This window comes from Leuresthes tenuis, unplaced genomic scaffold (assembly GCF_036924035.1).
Source record: "Leuresthes tenuis unplaced genomic scaffold, fLeuTen1.0.hap1 SCAF_10, whole genome shotgun sequence".
NCBI classification, from domain to species: Eukaryota; Metazoa; Chordata; class Actinopteri; order Atheriniformes; family Atherinopsidae; genus Leuresthes; species Leuresthes tenuis.
The window spans coordinates 5,778,129-5,799,171 of record NW_027325364.1 but is presented as its reverse complement, the minus strand read 5'-3'; the positions used below and the strand labels follow the sequence as shown (position 1 = coordinate 5,799,171).

The window sequence follows — 21,043 nt, the reverse complement described above, 5'->3', positions numbered from 1 at the left end:
CACTCAGACCGTGATTGGTATAGAGGAGTGAGTTCAGGTGGAACACTCAACCTTGTACCTCATTAAAACCCATCGGATTTATTCCAACGGTCGATCTCGGCCCACATCAAAGGCAGAGAATCTTCCTCGAGTGTTGCCCTGACCTGTAGACGCTCCACAGGAGCATATGCGAAAGAGAGGAAGTCACTGGTGTGTAGGTGTGTGCTTGTTTTGACATTTGAGAACCCTGTGCTATCAGATGATGATGGGGTGAATGTAGAAGCGTGGATAAGTGTCATGCATTTCATTCACTACCACAACAACCACAGACAAGTGTGTACACATCACCGATTCAGCCTTCACACAGCCACATAGTGTAGAGGAGCCTCCTCCGTGCCTCCTGAAGCAGAGCCAGGCTGACAGCCAGCCAGACACTGCTGTGGCTTCACACTGGGGGAACGTGTACCGCTTCACATCTGGCACCATAAACATCACATCTGCCGCACCTACCCCCAGAGAACCGCTAGATAAATTAAATCCAGCCGGAAGCGCATCACGTTGTACTGCCGAGTCATTGCAGGGATGAGCCAGTCGAGTCGATGTGGGTAAACACACCAGCCTGTGTGGGACCATCTGGGAGGAGCTGAGGGAAAAGTGAGGGCACAGGCTGTGCTGCGGGTGTCCTCTACAGAAGAATCGGGAAGCAATGCGATGCCAAAAACATTATTAGAGAAATTGTGTTACCGGTAGTTGAAATCTTGGGCTACAGAGGAGAGAAAGACAGGGCAGGCAATATGAATGAGTAATGCTTATCCTGCTGTCAACAAACTCTGGACTCAAGATGCCCTTCAGCAAAGTGTTCAATCCTCAGTGGAGCCAGTAGTAGACGGCTGTGGTTATACACGGGCAGGTCCCCGGTGGAACCATGTAGAGCGAAGTGAATATGAAGCAAGTCATTGCTGAAAATAAAGCAGGGGTCACTCGACTTCTTCATAGAAAGTCGGGACTCAGAAGAAGACTGCTGTTTGTTGAGACAAGTGGATGAATGACATGAAGGCTGGATCTGTTGAATAGCTGTGGGTGGACGGGTAGATGAATTATTAGGATGAAGGTATTAAAGCATGTAGGCAATGAAACAAGGGAATGGTGGGTTGCTTGATGAATTGTCTAATTGCACACTAAAGCTTAATACAATTAGCTTAGTACTCACCCACTGAATGCTGTCTTTACCACTGAAAATTGCAGAACAAAACAACAGTTTAAAGACGCTAACCGTCATTTCTGATATGATTAGCTCCGTCTGATTTACACTGGTGACAGAAGAGATTCAGTTTCTATCTATAGTGTGGCTGTCAAAGATGCAAATGAGATTTTTTTTTTTTTTTGAAGTGGTTAGTTTTTATAATCAATAGTTGTCTTCTCTTGTTTTTTGTGTAGGTTTAAGTTGACCCAGATTGCAGTGGATACATCAGCGGGGCCCTATAAGAACTACACTGTGGTGTTTCTGGGCTCGGATAATGGCCATGTCCTGAAGATCCTGGCCAGCACAGAGGGAGCAAACACATCCTTCAGCACCCAACTCCTGGAGGACGTTGACGTCTACAACCCTAACAAGTCAGACAATATGTCCTATTTTTATTTCCTTACTTATCTGAGTTTTTAATTTTGTTTTCTTCACATCTAATGTTTCCGTTAGTTTTTTAAAGATTCTTAATTCTTTACTTTACTGTCATTTTGGTATTTTCATGTATCCTTTCCTGCGTTTCCTTCTCTTCCTCCTTGATCTGCTTAGCCCTCTCTCTCTTTGGTCTGTTGTAACATTTTGCATCACCCTCTACAGCTGGCGGAAATGCTTTTTTCTTTTTTTTCAAAGATACTTTTGTTTCATTGTTGCGTGGCATGATTCAAAGACAGCTTTTTGCTTAATATTCTGACTTTGCCAGATGTTATAACAGGGAAAAAGGTCTGATTGTGTCTTTGTGTTGTTTTTTGGTTTCTTCCTAGATGCAACGTACGAGGGGAGGACAGGAGGGTGCTGGGTCTTGAGTTGGACCGGGATCATCATGCGCTGTTCGTGGCGTTCTCCAGCTGTGTGATCCGCGTCCCGCTCAGCCGCTGCACTGAGTACAGCAACTGCAAGAAGTGAGTGACTTGCAGCAACTATATGATGTCAACTGTTCTCAGAACTTCTGACAGTATTTATTTTTCCTCTACAGCAACATATGACTTATTGACATATTCCTTCTATTACCTAGGGTCTATTTCATTTCATTAATTTATTTATTCCTTTATTTATCTATATTTATGTGGCATATCCAGTTTGTATCGTGATTGATTTTTAGGAAATCTGGACAGCAGAGGAAAAACACAGTAACGTCCAAATTACACTGAAATGTGATTACAGTTAGATTCCTATAGGTGCACTTCTGTGGCCGTTTACATTAAATGTAGTGTCTCCTTTCTTTTCACTTTTTTAACAATAAATCCATATTAGCTGTAGCTCTGACCAGAATCTGTTCTGCTAACCAGCTCTAGCAGAGAGTAGGCAGGATTCCATGCTGATTAGCAGCTCTTGAAGAGACACTGAAATTAGTCATTTGTGGAACTCCTCCACAAACAAAGCTCCTTCTTATGAAATCCTTGTCACTAGCACAGCTTCATAGTTATAGTTCTTAAGGTCTCAGCACAAATGTGAACTTTGTAATTCAGTGAATTCGGTATCTGCTTGCTTTGAATGCCTGACTATAGGGCTTGTTTTATTGGCTATGCTTATATTTGCCACAGCATAACTTCAAGTTGAATTTTATTTTTTATTTATTTTTTTTAGTTTGGCCAAAACATTTCTAGAGAGCTACATCCTATATAAACATTTATCAGGGCCAAAATATGTCATTATACACTCGTAAGGAAAGGAAATACTGAGTATTTGGAAAGTGTTTCAGAAGTCACATTTGTCAGCATTTTGGTTTTCCTCCATTCATGCCATGAAAAAACATGGCAACAGTGCTGCCAGGTCATTCAAGTACAGCAGTTTACTTTCATGGTAATGTCATATGCGTTTGGAAAAAACTCTTCCCAAAAAAGCACTCAGAAGTAATTTGCAGTGAACATGTAAGTTCATGGTTTATAGATTGTGGAATGTTTATGACTTGATCATCCATTCCTCTTAAAGGGGAACTCTGGTATTTTTAAACCTAGACCTTATTTCTGGCATGAAATACGTTCATCTACTCACCGAGAACAGTTTGGTGAAAGTCGGCGTCCTTCAGAAGATATTTAGATTCCTCGAGATCCATATAACGGAGTGAACAGGGCTTAGACGATGCAGCCTCTAAATCGGGCATTATCTGTCTTTATTTCACCAATACTTTAAGACGAATGAATGAATGAATGAACGCGTACTATTGCTCTGTTAGCTCATAGCTGCAATGTTGCTGTCATTGGCGGCTATCGGGAGGCTTATTGAGATCTTTCTACACACAGAGCACGGAGTAAATAGGCTGTGCTGCAGCAGCGGGCATCGACGACATCGTCCCAGTAGACGAGAAAATGAAAGTGTGATATCTTTGTTAGTGTCCATGCAGAGTTTATGAAGATCATTGAAAAAACTATTTAATCATGAAAAGAGTTTTCTCTAACTGGGAGAACCAAGTAATCACAGATTTGACCTGCACAAAGTTTATGGGTTGTTGAAACTTCTAAAGTAAGATCTTTCTATTTTTAACAACTGTGCTCTGTCAGCCACTTCACTGGCAATGATGAGCTCAAGGGTTTTTGCTGTGAGAACTTTCCACTCAGCTATTGCTGCACAATTTCATGTTCATAACGTCTGATGAGAACTGTGATAAAACTCTCTTCAAAACAAGAGGAGATGGGGAACACATTTGGCTTTCCAGCAGTGGGAAGGGTGATTTGCACAATGTGAAGCGCTCGTACAATGTGAAGATAATATGTTAGCAGAAAGACTTAACAATGAATCAATGTCCAGTTTGTATGTCATCATACAAAAGTAGACTTTCTTTTCTTTTGAAATGATCTGTCTGCTGCTTGAGTGAGATGATAAAAGTTAAAACATTAACTGTAACAAGCTTGAATACAAGAAAAATGGTCTCCATGAGAACGTTTGGACGCCTCATGTACTTTACATCAATTATTAGTTTGCTTTTTGCTTTTATTAGTGCTACTAGATTTCCAACTCGACAACAAAACTGCTTTTTACATGCACAAACTGACAGCTGTGTACGCCTGAGAGCATGTTTATGAGCAGAGCCTTCAAGCGTCTTCCCTACAGCCCTTTGTTTTGGCAAGCTATGTTTTGCCTCAGCTAATATACTTGCTCTCCAGCTTTGGATCTATTTTTGGGGCTGTGAAGAATGCTGGCCCCCTGTAACTCCCCCATCCCCCCTTTCTCTACCCCGTCAAGCCAGAGGAAGGATTTCTCTTTAACTCCCCCTGGGAGGGCATGTACCCCCATAACTTGCTAACCCGTCATTGCAAAGGCCTGGAGAAGCTATCAACATTGTTTAGTCATAAATTGGATCCAGTTAATTGGCTGGTAACCAGCAATGGTGGTCCTTGTTTTTTTTCTTTTTTTCTTTTTTATATTTTTCAGAAGCTACAAGGGGGTAAAAGAAGAAATGGGGGTGGGAATAGTTGGGGCCTGTCTCACTTAAGCTCACAGGTCTGCTACATCCCCAGATTCTTTTTAGTGACTAGAGCTACAGTACACCTCATGCTTGGATTAGGGGCCCTGTAAGCTGCATCAGCACTGGCCAGGAGGTCATGTTTCAGCCACCTTATCCTCCTTTAACACACCAGTGAATCTGTCTCCCTCCAGATGAGATTTACTTCATCTCTCTTTGCTGCCTCCATTTTCTCTCACTTGGCTTGTTTTTCTCCCCCTCTCACTGTTGCCGGTATGATCAGGTTTGAGGGTTTTTCCTTTTTTTTTTCTTTTTTTTTTTCAACTCAAGGCCCTGCTGCCAATATTAGGTTTCAGAAAATACTCAGTTTTGAGCCACAGCAGGGAACTGTATGAAATGGGAATTTTAATGAAAAAGAAATACAATAAAAGGGCAGAAGAGGCCCCAAACCTTTAGTCTTTAGATCCACAGATTTTCAGCTTTAACAGATATTTCCTTTTTTCATTTGAACTGGCTGAACTTGGACTTACATCTGGTCTTAGAACGCTAATATATATAATTTTTCTTCTCACATAGAACTGTTTATTAAATTAAGAATGTAAAGCTTGAATGCATCAAAAAAACTATTCTAGTTTATTGTGGATTTGGTCTTATTTTTATAGTTTTTGCCATATTTCCCATAACTTACGATCATTCTGTACTAAATCAAAAGGATTTCTGGAAGCGTTTTAATATCAGATACACGAGAGATCACATTTGTTTAAAGACTGAAAATGTAAACCACTGAGCAAGTCCTCTTTTATAAAACCTCATATGTTTCGTAATCTCTCAAAGGAATGATAAATATAAATCCATAACAGCGCATAACATTTCTGACTTCATCGCTCTGTTAAAGTAACAAAGTTCTGTCAGTCTCACTTTTATATTAATGGGCCATGCAGCTGTCGACACACCTGCATCAGTGATGGAGAAAGTGACTGCACGGCATTTTGTCACACATGCAAGTGCGTGGGCAGTAAATTGAGTGACGTATAATGCATGAATTCATGTCTTTCTCTTCCAACAACATGGCAGACAGAATGTTCATGTTTGTCTTTGCTGAAGGAGCCAAAAAACACATTTTCAGCCTCCACTCAGATTAGGTAGTAGAAGCATGACTCAAATATGTAAATCTGCATGCAGTTTTTACTTGTGCTGTGTTTAGATTGCTTTCAGATTAATGGAAAGGATTACACATCTGAAAGGAGCCTAATCCAGAAGTCTAAGGAATCTTAGTTGAGAACATGAACTTTTCTTACATTTAGACTAAATATATGCTTTCATATGCATTCCTCTGTTTTGGTCACAGAGCTGTGATGGTCATGGTAAAAGAAACCACCAATTACTGATGGTAAAAATTTGTCAAGCGAATTTAAAGCAAACATAGAAACTGTCTCTTTAAGGAATAGTCTTAGATCGAATGTGCAAGTTTTGCAGTTTCATCAGAAGGTGGTGATAAAGGTGAAATTATGTGTGTCTATAATGAAGCGACTTGTGGTACCAGAACAAAAGCCTTTAGAAAGATGACATAAGAGAAAAATTAAGAGAAGTCTTAAGATTTTCTTTTTTCATTTAGGTGGATTTTAGTATGTATCTTTCACCAGCAATAAACATCCATGTTTCTTCTCTACAGATTTAAAGGCTGATCATAAGATTTTTGCTATTGGTAAAAGGTTATTACTTTACATTGGGACGCAGCCGGATTTTTGTGTGATTAATGGAATCACAATCTTGTCAGGCTCCAAAGTATCAGTTTGTGGCCATCAGGCAGGTTTTTCATGTTTTATCAGGCAGTGACCGGTCCCTTATTCAGGGACCAGTACCTTATTCAGGGACCAGTACCTTATTCAGGGACCAGTACCTTATTCAGGGACCAGTCCCTTATTCAGGGACCAGTACCTTATTCAGGGACCAGTACCTTATTCAGGGACCAGTACCTTATTCAGGGACTGGTCAGTACTGCCTTGTTGATCTGATTGGCTGAATTTGTTCAGATTTACTGTGACATAGAGGTTTCATCCAATCACCTGGGTTAACGACTGCCTTTTCCAAATATTTTCTACAAAAGATGCCACAGATATATATTTATTTTTTCTTTTCTTTTTAATTGGTTAGTTTCCATCTCTAATAATTTTTGCATCAGTGGTCTTGTTATCGTCTTACAATTGGAAGATCGTGGTTCATTGGTGGTTCAGCCCCTCTCTGTGTCAAAGTGTATTTTGGCAAGACTGAATCCCCACATCGACCCTGATGTGCTCATCGTTGTAACTGTAGAGGGAAAAAGGTGCTACGGATATAGAGTACAAACATATAGTATTAAAATGTTTTATGAGCACAAGAAATGTGGAATATTAACTACTAACCCTTTTTCTGAGAAGGAAAAAATGGCCTCAAGCGAGTGTGAAATCTCTTCTGCAAAACTGAGGAAGTTCTTTCAGAGTTTACAGTTTCCATTTGAAGGTAAGGCCAAAAATACCTCCAAAACTGGCTGTACAGTTGATCACACAGAAAAGTGTTAGCTCAACTACTGTCAGCACGTACGAAAGCAGTAAGTCGATCTGTGAACTAATGTATGTTTAGTCAGTAAGGCTTGTTTTTTATTGATCACCTTGATTTTCTTTTGCAAACAGTCTAAGCTGTCTCTACTGCTACTTGTGCAAATTTTTGCAACCAACTTTACCTTAATATCCTAATCAGGCGCTTTATTAACATCTCATACATTTAGTTAATGTCTAAACTGTTGGACGAGAATAGTTTTCACCAGCAGTGTCATATTATCTGAAATGGCTTCCAGTAAGTTATAATTTTGTTATTCCAAAGACACTGGCAACATGACAGCTGGAAAATCCAAGAGTCAGCCTCAAACCCTGAAATAATGTCAGTCCTTACAGTTCATGAATGCACTTCCACACACATACAGCTCTGTGTTCAACATGGAACATCAGAGAAATCTGGATTTTAAAGAACATGGTCATACAAATCCAAGTGGTACAAAAACTGCATGTATGACTAGAACTTCAAATAACAAATGACCTAATTCACTTATTTAGTGAAACTGCTGCCGGACACAATTGATATCTACAGTCTTAGGGCTTCAGGGCTGAACTCCATTCTCGTCATGTAACTGTAAATGACTGCCTCTGATGAAGAGAGGAGAGGCAGAATATGAGATATGCATATGTACCTTATAGCTAGTGTATGAATAATTTATTAAAGCAGTGCTTCAGTATTCAGTGAGGCATATTGGCAGTAACACGTTGTGGTGAGAGTCATTTTAGCTTCTCGATACCCAGAGGTCCTCAATCTGTGAACTGTGAAATTCAAAGACAGAAAAAAAATCTTCTTTTTTTTCATAAACATGCCGGCATTTATTCCACTGTTTTTCGCTACCTGTTTATGTTGACATTACACTTGTTTTAATGAATGCAAGCAGAATGCAATGAGTGGGGGGAAATGTAGAGGTTTTTGCCTTACAGATACGCACTGAATCATACTGTCATTATCAAATTAAGGAAAACATGTTTGCTTATCAGCTGATGAATAAACACCTTTAGACAAATTTACAATGACTGCAGAGATTCTTGCATTTATGAGCTTTTTGCTCCAAAAAAAGAACAGTATGAGTTGTGTTGTGAAAAATCCAAAAGTTTTCTGCATGTGTTGACTTTAAGTGGAAAAGGAATGTCAAGCTGTTGAGTGTTTGAGAAAAGCAGAAGTGCTCTGGCTTTGTTGTAGAGCCTCAAGGTCCACATGGGGATTAAAGTGAGGGTGTTTGGATGGGCTGACATTGCACAAAAATAACCTTTTTGGAAGGAAATGACATCCTGTTAATTAGTACATCAACTTCAGAGAGTTTGTTGTTTATTAAGAAAATGACACATTTGTCATGATGAAAGGCTTATTTGTACTTTTATTACAAGCTGTAAATTAGTCTGATCTCCTTTTATCTTTGGTTACTCGTTCCATGGTTGGGTTGTTATTTTTCTTGTTTCAGTAAAAATAATCAAATAATTTTTGTGTAATTAGTATGGTTGAATTATTTTCCTTAAAGCTACAAAGTTTCAGCATGGACTTTGGGATGTGTGCATGAGCACCTGTCCTCTAAAAATGACATGCAATGTTTAACAAGGGCAAATTCATAGTCGGCTGCTGTACCAAAAATTCCTCTGATAATGTTTGAAACAAAGAGTTTGCTGCAGACTCTGCTGAGATGCAGCAAAGTTAGCAAAAAAACAAAGGAGAAAAAAGGGTAAACGTGCAAATTTGGTTGCAAAAATGCTGCAAGCAGATCAGTTTGTTCATCTAATATAAGCAACAGTAAACCATAGATCAAACTAACATCCAGTAATGAGATTCTCTCATGATGCATCAATCTGCCAGCTCTCCCACCATCAAGTCACTAATTAAAGAGGGTTCGTCTTAACAGCTTTCAACAGTACGTCGTGAGCCTCTCACTTCTAACATTCTTCTGTGCACTACTCACCACAAAACTGCTGCGAGACAGGAATTGGATAAGGACAAATTACTCGCTCCTGATTAAGTCCCCATTTGGAAAAAAAAACTATTTTTCAGCGAAGGCAGCTGGGACGTGGATTTTATTTTTTTTTTATGATCCGTTTGAAAGAAATGGCTGACGCAAGTCCATGTCTGTGGTTACAAGGTTGAGATAGACTACACTAAAATAATTTTTACTCGTGTTGGAACTGTTGATGAAGTAGGTCATAGTATAGTTCTTGTGTGGTTGACGTTTGGGGCTGTTTATGCAATTTGCTGTTGTGTGATTTTGTTGTTTTTAGACTTTTGCTACCTGTGCACTTGGCTTTTTCCTGGAGCAGCAGATGGAAAGTCGCTGATATAATTCATATATTGTGCATTGTCCCATTTATTGAAAAATAAAAGATTAAATTAGAGGTTCTGCTGATACCTCAGTCAGAGGTGCTTAAGGACTGCTTGCTCAGCATTTGCTGCATTGAAACCAGTTATATATTACTGAAAGGTCAAGTTAATAGACCTGATCTTTCTCTTTTAGGAGATCTTCCTACAAAATAACCCCGTCTACAATATATTTTTTCCAAATAAGAATCTTGTAATCTTGTTAAAATACAGTATTTTTTATATGGCATGAAACCACTGAAGAAGATAAATAGATCTTGCAATGTTTTAAAGTGCACAGCCCTAATTTGCTGTGTATTCAGTTGCCAGCTGCAGGTGCAGCAGGGGGGACAATAGTTCCTACAGTTTCTTGATTTCCTTCTGCTCTAGAGTGAAGCACTAATATGCTCAGTGTGTTTTCTCACTAGTTTTTACAGACTGAGGAGGAAGGCACACACACATCCACGTTCAGTTCAAATTGTCATAAATCACATTAGAAACAGGTCACAGGATCCTCATTAAAATTTGTTTAAACTCAGCTGCCTTGAAGGTTTTGGTTTGACATCGAAAGACGGGGATAAAAATGATTGTTTGTTGCCATTCTTTTGTCATTGTGAACTTTACGCTCATTATGTTGCTGCTGCTGCTGGGTGAGTAACACAGTCTTGCAAACAGCAACCTTTGCAGCTATAAAAAATATTGTTTACACTCAGTTACAGTTTTACAATGGTAGGAGGAAAAAAAGAGATTCATGCAACACATTCGAGGGGGAAGAATGAAAATGCGCAGACATGAAGCAGACTGAAGCAGATGCTTGACCGCACATCAGAGGAAGAGTTTAATCAACAAAATTGACGCGTTGGTCTCAAAGCAGAAGAAAAGCACCGAATGTTGTGATTCTGCTGGGACTTAATACTGTAGGGAATGTGACTAATGGCTATTGATTGTAGTTAATGCTGACTGCTTTAAGGGGAGGAAGTAAACATCTCCAAGTCCATTCATCATGTTATTCACTGAATCTCGAAGCTGACATAAAGCACAGTAAGTAGGATCAGATGATTGAACTATCTGCTGACTGCTGACATGAGACTGGTGATAAAGCGTCCGCTCCACTCTCAAAATAAGGTCATTCATGGCTGGTCAGTGTGACTCTCTCTCTGTATCTCATGATGGACCGAATGAACTGCTGTTTCTCAAGTTTAAAGGTGCACTCGTTTAGAATACATGTCTGTGCCTGTTAAAGTCAAAACTGGTGAAGTTAATAAGACCGCTCCATACTGGTGAGGATTACTTTATTATAATAAAAACATTATTTTAAACTTAGATTATTCATGCATTTACATTAAAGGTGCTGCTTTCCATTACAAAATCAAAATCATAATCCTGTAGGTAAAGGTATTAGTACATTCTCCTATTTTGTCATTCACATGTAAAAATCATCCTTTTCTCTTTGAATTGTTCTTTTTACATTCTTATTTTGTGACTTAAATGAGAAATCGTGTTTTCTCTTGGCAATTTCCATCCATCCATCTTGGGTTGGAGATTCTGCTTTGCACCATTCCCTCGAAATTGCTTTTTTTACTGGCTGCCAACAAGATTTTCAACAAATGTCTCACTTCTCTGTGCACAATATTGTTCTTCATCAAAGGGAATTATTAAAGTAAAGCACTGTTTTAGATCAGGTCGATTATTTATTTATTTTTTTTAAATTATTGTTCAGAAATATTTGTCACAAATGTTCCATAATTATAAATATCTCAGTGATTTTGGTTGTTCAATGTTCAATTGTTTCATCTCTTGAAAACTTTTCTTTTATTACAGTGTATACGACTGTTATACCAGTACTAATCCATTGTTTTAACCTCTGACTGTTGGGAGTGTTTGGAATGAAACGTATATCATAGGCAGTCCATCTGAGTGGTGTCAGCTCATTTTCTAACTAGATAAAATCACAGTTTTAATTTAAATCGAGGGACAGTATCTCCTTGTTCAAGCAGTTCTTTTTGCTCCATCTTTATCTTCAGTGTAGAATCTGTGTTTGATTCCTTTTTTGTTCTGTATGTCCTGATTGATGATGTTCAGATTGGGAATGTGACCCTCCTTTGTACTTTTTGGATGGAGCACATCACACCAACAGATTGTTTCTATTAGTTTTGTTTAGTTTCTTATTTGAACAAGATTATAGGAAAAAAGGTGTAAGCTCTTGACCTTTGATTAGTCAAGTGTCTTAAAGTGTTATAATTCTTACCATGTCAACAAAGTTTGATTATAAATTAAAATAATTTCATGCAATCTCACACTTTATAAGCCCATTTTTAGAAATGCAAGTTAGAAATTTTTTAGATTGAGTTGGGGATCAAAGCCTTTAAGAGATGCAGAAGAATATTAAACATGTTTTTTTTTTCATTAGGTTTGTGTAGCAAATTTAATACAAGTTCTAATAAAAGATGATCAGATTATGACAGAGTTTCTGTCTCGTTGCATGCTTAGTGTATTTATCTGCATTTTGGAGAATGCAGCTATGTCAGGAAACCTCACTGAACACTATTAAACATGGCTAATTACATCTGCTATTGATAGAGTCACTGCAAAAACAATTATGTGCATCATCTAGCAATAAAAGGTTAACTACACCGTGTTGAAATACCACATATCTTTGTACAACATCAGATTTTATAAACAAGTTAATTTTATACAAACAGATTTGCATGAAGAGTTGAAGTGAAATTGGATGATTCATGCTGCAGTATCAGTAATACTGCTGCTGTTTAATCAATTAGAGCTTCTTGGTAAAGGATAATTGTGGTAAATGGTAAAGGACTGTTTCTACCACAGTGGAAGGACGTAGCAATTAAATGTTGAAGTAAATGTTTTTGTTTTCACTGTCTTTGCCTGATGGGCCACAATATTTTCAGTCCCAACATGTATACCAGGCTGCACTTTGAACGTGGGTCTCTGGCCTTAGTTAAGACAGAGTTTGGGAAAGTGATGGGTGTTGTTAGGTCAGCTTGGTGGAAGGGTAGTGTCTCATTACCCAACTAACATCCACTGGGTTTCAGTGCTCTTCACACATGCGGTTCTACTCATTTTATTCTCCCATCACTAATTTACTGTTTGTCTGTCTGTTATGCAGAAGCTGTTTGTCTTCACGGGACCCTTACTGCATTTGGCTCAAGTCAGGCAGCTGTGTCACTGTCTCACCTGGTTTCAAGTAAGTCGCACACACACAGTCGAGGCCGGCACCTGGTTTACACTTATACATGTGTATATATGTGGGAGAGCAGCATAACAATCATCAGGTGAAAGTTAACTTTGAAATTGCTTGTGTCAGTAGTTCTGTGTCACAGCTACATTAGTTTTAAGTACATATCTGAGTAATTATTTCCCAATATGGTGCACTGAAGTGTATGAAATTCTGTGGCTCTAAAATGAAAGTTAAATTCACTGAAGACAAATCACAATATTTGTTTTCAATTATAAATATAATTATAAATATAAATTGTGAGCTCTTCTTGGGCCTACAGCTTGTAGCTGCTCACATTGTTTAAATTGGGGACAGTAATGATATTCAGCTACCGTTTCTTCGGCCCATATTTCAAAAGAAAAAGGTCTCAGGAGTGTCTGGAATAGCACATTGACAGCTTGGTTGTCCCCCTTGCTTAAATTCGGAGGGTAAAGGTAAGCCCAAATAAAGGCAGAAACTGTGTGTGGGGGGTGGCCGATGTTAAGTCTGCATTAAGGGAATTTCTGAAGGATAAACTGATTACCATGTAAAGATGTCGAACTTGGATATGAACAATGTGCGGGTATAATCTGTGTTTGGGATAAAGTTGAAATTATTTTCCTCCCGTTTTAGATAATTTTTCTTTATATTTTCCGATTAATTTTTTGCATTTATGGCTACTAAACAGGGACATTATATAAATAATGTGGCATGGACTTTCCTTTGATAGATCAACAGTCAATTAACACATCGTGAAAAAGTCAACAGCATCTTTGTTGGCAGTGCACTCCTGGCTAATCTTTATGAGACACAAACTGTTTTAATATGTAACACTTGGAAGTTTCAGCCCCTTAATATTGCAGTTGTAACTTTCAGCCGGACCTGATTTACTGTCTTTAATAACAAACCACTAAGGATCAGGTGTGCACTTCTGCCTTCTAATCAAACACTACAGCAGGAGGTTTCAGCTGTTAATTTTCCTCTGGACAAAGTGTTAATGTTTGATGAGAGCAGTCACTGTGGTAGTTGGTCAGTCTGAAAGCACAGGGGTGGGCACAGCTATATAAAGATGTTATTAGTTCTGTTATTTGAAGCTTCAGAGGGCAGATTTGTGCCCAAGTCAATAATGTGTTGCCAAGTAGAAGCAATAATTTTCGTATGTTCTCTCATTCCTCCAGTGAGTTGTTCAGTGCTATGTAGATGCCTTTGTGGCTGCTGTGAGGATATTCTTCTAATGATCAATAGCAAGTCTAGAATTGGACAACAACATGATGAATGTCTCATCTGCAAATTTTCCTAAAATATTTTGCAGGTCCCATTTGACTTGATATGCATTCATCTTGTTTGTTCTCAAGTGGTTGCCATGTATACTTTCTGTGTAATGTAGCTGACTGGGAAGAAAAAGGAAAATCACATGTCAAATTTCATCTTGTCAAATGGAAGGAAATCATATATATATATACTTGTAAACAGGCTTAAACATCTCTCAACAGGTTTCTATCTCTTTTGGAGGCTGAGATATAAATTATTCAGTCTGATTCTCAGATTTAAGGAGGTTGTCTTCAAATGCTTCTTAGGTTTAAGACTAGGTTTTAATGGATTAAGTAGCTCTAATTACTTGCCATCCTACATCTGTATCCAGCCTGTACAATTGATACAGGAGGTTATCAGTTAATATTTCCTCAGGGGATGTTTGTTTGGCTCAATGTTCAACAACATGAGGAGTAATATAGGATGGCCAGAGTTCATGTGTTGTGTTGCATCAGAGCTTATTTTCTATTTTTTCAGTAAATGGTGGAACAACACGTGATTGTAATTTGTATGTAGAGAGAGTAAACCATTACTTTCTGTAACAGATGGGGAGATTGGAAAAGAACAGGAGCTATTTTCAGTTTCTCACTTTGTTTAGACAAACAGTAGCATTTATGTCATTGCACAAAGAGTGAATGCTGTGATGCAACCTAAAACTGATCATCTCATTCGTGTCATAAAGGACAGCTACACATCAGCTACAGACCAACACTTGATGTTGTATAATTTCAGCTTGACTTGAATGGACTGGCAGTTGGTCGATCACTGCCTACATTTTAACATCCTTCCTCTCCCTCTCCTAAAGCCTGTGTCATAAAATCAAAAGTGATGTTGAGCTGCATGTGTACTGCACTGTCTAGCAAAATGTGGAAGGAAGATGGATGGGGGGGTGGCATGGACAGATGGATGGATAAACAGTCAGACAAATGGATGCAGTAAGGTGTGGTGGAGGAGAACAGCTAAAGGTACTATTTTCTTCTCCTGACAGTCAAGGACTCTGAGTCTCTGTGTGGTTGATGTACAACCTGCTGCTAAATCACCTCACTGGATGGTTTTTCTTTAACTCTATGTAAACTGCTCTGTTCTAAACTGGTGTGTTGAGTTTGCTGTAGATTGACATCATGCTGCATTTACCAATGTCACACACAGAGTTGGAAAGTTATAGCACCACATCCACCATCAACTTCTTTCCAATAGATTATTTTGATGGCAGGAAATGTGCAGACCTGGAATTATTCCATATCCTCTGCTTGGGCACCCACACATATTACTTTTCCTGCCCTCACACGGACAAAGGCTAATGGGATTTTTTTTAAATGCATGTTTCTGTGTGCACTCTGTTTGTGTAATCGAAAGAGGCTGATATACTGGGTCTTGTTGTTAGATTATTATTGTTTGGTTTTCAGCTGTTATGGGGTGTAGGACGTAGTGTTTGTGTTTTTTCTAGGTTTGTGACCGCAGTGAAATATATATTTGGAAATTATATTTATGGTTTCTTACCAGTTGATCAGAGACGGTGAGTTCAACGATGCTGACAAGTCTGATTCTTTTTCAATGTAAAGCTAACCTGTCATGATACTGATGTTATATATAGAAATAAATAAGTCAAACGGAGGGAAATGCTAAATAAATTCAAGGTAAAAATAATAGATATACAATTAAATAGATGATAAATCATTAATTCAATAAACAAAATAAAAGATTACTTGAAAAAAATTAATAAATGTGATGTTAAAGTTAAACGAATACAGTTGAAAATTAAAGCAGAAATATATTTATTTCACATTATTACATTATTTATTGCTTTTTTTGCCTTATTTTAGTAACATTTTTTGGTATACTAATTTGTTTATCAAGTCATATTTTTTATGTTTATTTTGGATTATAGGAGTTTTAATTCACAAATGTGGTTCCTGGTTCAGGTTAAGACTTTAGTTGCTGTCACTGGATGGCTCTGACAACTAGAGTAAGATATTATTGTGATGGGGAAGAGGAAATGCCTTTGTGGCATCACGCTGGCAAGGCCCACGGAGTTACTCGCAGACATTTGATTTATGAGTTGGTGTTTAGCGTACGGGACAGAGCCGCAGTGGAAACAAGTGGACCAGAACCTGAAAGGGTTCAGCCAAAAAAAAATCCTGTCCAAACTCAACTGCAGTATCAGGTTCCTGCCAGAGAAAAAGAAACAGAAGTGTGAGCAAAAGGAAACGGCACAAGGGGGAAAAGGAACTTAGAGACAGAACAGCACTAAGGAGTGAGCCAGTATGAAAAGGAAGAAAGACGAAGGCCAAAGTGGGTAAATGAACGGGAATAAAGGGAGTATGGAGAGTGTGAGTCCAAAGTTTGGAATATCTGCTTTTCATTTGGGTTATTAAATTCAAGGAAAACATTCTGTTGCTACGAGTGTTCAACTTTTGAATAACGCTAGTTTTTAGACCTGCTTTACAAAATGAATGTATGACTAAGAGGAGGTGAGTAATGGCTGGTAAATAAGCAGAATAGGAAGGAGGATGATAAAGAGATGGTGATGGGATGACAGTTTTGTATAAAGCAGCTCAAAAGTCACCTCCTGGGACCTCCTTTCTCATCTCTCTTTTCTGGACTATCTATTTCTTTTTTTTTTTTTCTCAACAAGGGTCCTTTCTCATCCAGAGGTGGCATAAATTTTAATGACTGATTTGTGCCAAGTCCAAAGGATACGAGGAGAAGAGCAGAGAGCCATGTTTCTGTCTCTTTGTCTCTGACTTTGAAAAATAGTGTGGCCGGGCAGCTCGACCTCATGCTGTTTCTGGGTGTATAGTGTTGTGTCATCCATAATGCATATGACAAAATCAGTGTCGCCAAAGCACAACACCAAAACAAAAGACAGCCAAGACCAGAGACTGAAGACAGATCCTGGTAGGGAAAAGTAGGCCAACTGTTTAGGGGAGACTGAAACGCCTTTAAAGATGAGGCTGCAAGGATTTGTAAAATGTACCCATGGTCAGTACATCCCATGATAACTGCTTCATTTAATCCATCTCTTGCTACTTGCTGACATCCATACCCTGTCTTAGGCACCCACCCAAAAACCTATGGATTTTTAACACTTAAATATATTGTTTAGTTTTTTTGAAAAGCCTAAAAAAAGTAATTAATATCCAGAGAACTGTTTTAGCTATTGATTTATACACTTTCCTATTCTGTTGAGTGTTTTCAGTGATATGAAAGTGAAAATATGACTATAAGATAAAAGATTGTATGTATTCAAAAGACATCATTTCAAATGTTTCTCTTTTAAAACCACTACTGTGACTTCAATTGACTCCTTGTGGCATGTTTTCTGGGTGACTCCACATTATTTGATCGTTTTGAGTCCATATCTGGACTTGACTTTAGAACCTGATGTATAGGTGTGAATTTGCAGGTCTGTTTTTTAGACTGCATTCATTACAAGTAAAGCCCAGTCAGCGAACTGTGTATTTTCACTGAACTTCTGAATGAAATCAATACTATGCAACAGAGTGCAACCCTCCTCTATTATCAGGAAGAACACAAATAATGATCTCTTAAAGTAAAAAACCTAGCAGGTGGACAAGCTGTGTTTCCTTTGGTTTGTTTTGCCATCTTGGAGCAGTGCTGTTAACCCTGAGAGGATGACATCAGTGTCGCTGTTACCTAATGAGTGTAACGGGGTCAGCTACAGGACACAAACCTAGACTGAAGAGGTTTATGGATGAAAGCAGATGGAGTTCTTCTTTTTATGAGAAGAATAAAACAAAATGAATTGGTGGTCCCTGTGTTCAGCTTTTTATTTCTGTGGATGAACACCAAAGAGGATAAAGTCTAGTGTTCTTTTTCAGATGTAACCTGTCATTCTTCCAGTTAATGCAGTTCTGCTTACAAGCTTTGTTTAATTACACAGTGTGACTTTTTATCTGTTGTTGCAGACTGCATTAGAATCAATAGGAATACACATAACACTTGTTTTTGTTGTTTTGTTTTTTTCCTCATGTTGTCTTTTGCATGACTATCATGTTTGCCTTGTTCTTCTTTAACTTGATACTCCATGTATCATCCATAACACAATGTTAAAAAGTAGAAGTTGTATATCTCGATGTTGGCAGTGGCGATTAAATTTTTATATGCAAATTAAATACTTATTTAATATTAAATGTTTCTCTAAGTCAATTGAATTGAATATTATCCCTAAAAGCAGTAGTGGGTGAAAACACTCTAAAACTATGCAAATAAGCTGAAACATTTGTAACATAGCTTACGAATTAATACCAGCCTTGTGTTTTAAGCCATTTGCTCCAATCTGGGCTCCAATTTCTTTTCTTTTCTTTTTATTTGCATTTTTTATTCAGTCCCTTAAAAATGGTTTTATTGAAGAAAAAAACATCTAAGAGGGATTGATTGCTTTTCACAGCCTTTAGACTTTTAGCTTTGAGAGGCTTCTAAGGAGATTACACAGTAGCTAAATAGGTTGGGTGGCTTAAAACACGGTGTACAAAGTAAACTTAAGAAATTCTCTTCACTATGATGAAAATCACATTAACTTCTATAAAGCTGTGAAGATTTTTTTTCCTGAAGTTTGTTCTCTCTGCCTGGCACGATTTACACAACACTGAGCTTTTTCTGATTTATTAATCACCTCCATGCTCTTTTCCATCCTCGGGGAAGACGGGATCTTACTAAAGGACAGTCAGCGTTGTTGGTGATTAACAGGGGCTTTTAATTTAGTGTACTAGATGTGTTTATGTGAGCAGGGTAGACTCCTCTGAACCTGACAGCAGTTGTTGCCTGAAGATGTGGTGAAAAAATGTAGGTTATTATTATTTGAGATGTTTTTTCTTTCTCCTTCATCAGTGCTATTATTGTTATTGGAAATTGAGTTGTTTCTTGCTCCTATTTAGAAATGAATTTTGCTGAAATGTGCATTTTAGTGAAATATCACGCGTTTACCTCGTGTCTGTGTAGGATTGCTAATTCTACATGTAAGGAAGTCTCTACATGAAATCAGAAAGAGGTTTGTTTTTGTTTTCAGGTTATATAAACTGATAATTGATTTGTTGTGCGTGTATGCTTGCTTGTACAATGTGGATACTGGATCATTACTCTTTAGATGGTGCATTTTATGAGCCTGTATCTATATAATTTGGTTCATTGCAAAGTGTGGGAGGATTGTTTGCATCCGTGTGAAGCTGCGTTCAGCTAGAAGGCTTCTACTCCACCTTATATTGATGTGATCTCATTACGTAACAGTCGAACGGATGCCTCTAGATGAGCAGTTGATTTGATTTGATTGGGTGGGAGACCAGTGTATTAAACGTAGGCTCGTTTTAGTCAGAACAGCAGAAAATCAGGCATTGTCTGATCAGATTAAGATCAGATTTATTTGTCATGCATACACATGAAATTTGTCCTCCGCTTTTAACCCATCCAGGTTGGCACCTGTTGACACGCACATGCACATGCACATGCACAGATGCCATACACTGGAGCGGTGGGCAGCCATTCACAGCGCCCGGGGAGCATGGGGGTACGGTGCCTTGCTCAAGGGCAGCTGTGACAATGAAGTGAACTGCCCTCCAGCTGTCAGTTCACCAATCTTTTTGAGCAGTGAGAGTGGGGATTGAACCGCCAACCTTCAGGTTATTGGACGACCCGCTCTCACCACTGATCTAGTTAAAAGGTAAATTAAAAGAATTCGAATCACAAGCCCACAGCTTGAAAAGGTCAACAATTATACAGTGAAGAAGAAGTTATTTGGCATGATTGAGCATTTATTCTTCCTTTGACTCGACTGTGGCTCAATTTTCAGGCTTGGTCAATGAGATTTAATCTGAATAACGTGGCAAGAAAGTGTAGAAAAACAGAAATTACTGTACAAATGCTCATTGTTCAGGACAGTTTAGATCAACGATATCTTGTTTTTACATCTTGTCCAATTTTTTTCATTTTTTCCTGACAGAAATCCACGCAAAGATGCTTAAAAACCGCTATTACAGAAACTCTTCCATTCATGTGGGGTTTTTTTTTGGCAATTTATTTTCCCCAAGAAAACTAGCCACACAGATAGCTGGACTTCCTATTAACTTATATCAAATCTCATTCCCAGTGAGTGTTTCAAGAATAGAAATATCTTTATGAATATATCCCTGGTAAATGACAGGCTTTTGTGTCAACCAACAACCTTCCCTCAAGACCATTTTTCACTGACATTTCACAATTGTGCACTGGGCCTTGTATTACAAAGCAGGTAAACTGTAGGTACCAATTTCACCAGCAGTAGCCTCGATACACTGAAATGCAGTGCAGTGATGGAAAGTGCTGTGTGGAGATCTAGTGCTTGTAAGAAATGACAAACTGGGGTACAAGCGAGGAATCACAGAGGTAAATTACCTCTCATCACAAACTACTCCTAGATTTTGCTGTAGGGTACAAAATGGATAGTGTAGAACTTTGTAGGTAGAGCAAAGGGTGGATTTTCCCTTTACAGGGGCCACAACAACAGAGACACTCTGACATTAACCAAACAAATTATATTCTGGAATGATGCACATCACTTTCCATCTCCGAACTCTTCTTATGAGCAAAACCAATTTTGAAAAGAAGTGCTTTGCTTGAAATGGATTGATTCAAATTCAGTCATATTTGCAACGGTTTTGTATGTGCTTTTATGTTTTCAGAGGTGGGTTTGAACAGGACGTGGAGAATGGCTTCTATCAGCATCCGGATACTTGTCACGGTGAGATGGAAACTGTTTTATATTCTTAGCATTATCAGTATTATATTACTTTTGATAGCAGCATTTTTGTTTGATTATGGTTTAAACAGAAACAAAGTTGAGAGTTATGTTGCATTTATTTCTGGTAATGATATAACTAAGTTCATGTTGAAGGTGCTTGTACAATAGTTTGTCCACCTAAGCTCACACTCCTGTCTGAAAGGGCTTTTTTTTTTAAGTGATTTCATGTTAGATGGTATTTTG

General features: G+C 38.3%; 2 protein-coding genes across 8 annotated transcripts in view; one reads left to right on the top strand and one right to left on the bottom strand.

Moving 5' to 3' along the window:
* Positions 1 to 21,043, bottom strand: part of tnfaip8l2b (tumor necrosis factor, alpha-induced protein 8-like 2b) — a 354,084-nt gene that overhangs the window by 289,785 nt on the left and 43,256 nt on the right. The gene's annotated exons all lie outside the window — the stretch shown is intronic.
* Positions 1 to 21,043, top strand: part of sema6cb (semaphorin 6Cb) — a 139,332-nt gene that overhangs the window by 98,583 nt on the left and 19,706 nt on the right. For all 7 annotated transcript variants that reach the window (XM_072393699.1, XM_072393698.1, XM_072393703.1 and 4 more), the window contains 4 exons: positions 1,417 to 1,593; positions 1,984 to 2,121; positions 12,667 to 12,744; positions 20,742 to 20,800. In XM_072393699.1, the coding sequence (XP_072249800.1) occupies positions 1,417 to 1,593; positions 1,984 to 2,121; positions 12,667 to 12,744; positions 20,742 to 20,800 (452 nt within the window). The remainder of the gene's footprint in view (positions 1 to 1,416; positions 1,594 to 1,983; positions 2,122 to 12,666; positions 12,745 to 20,741; positions 20,801 to 21,043) is intronic.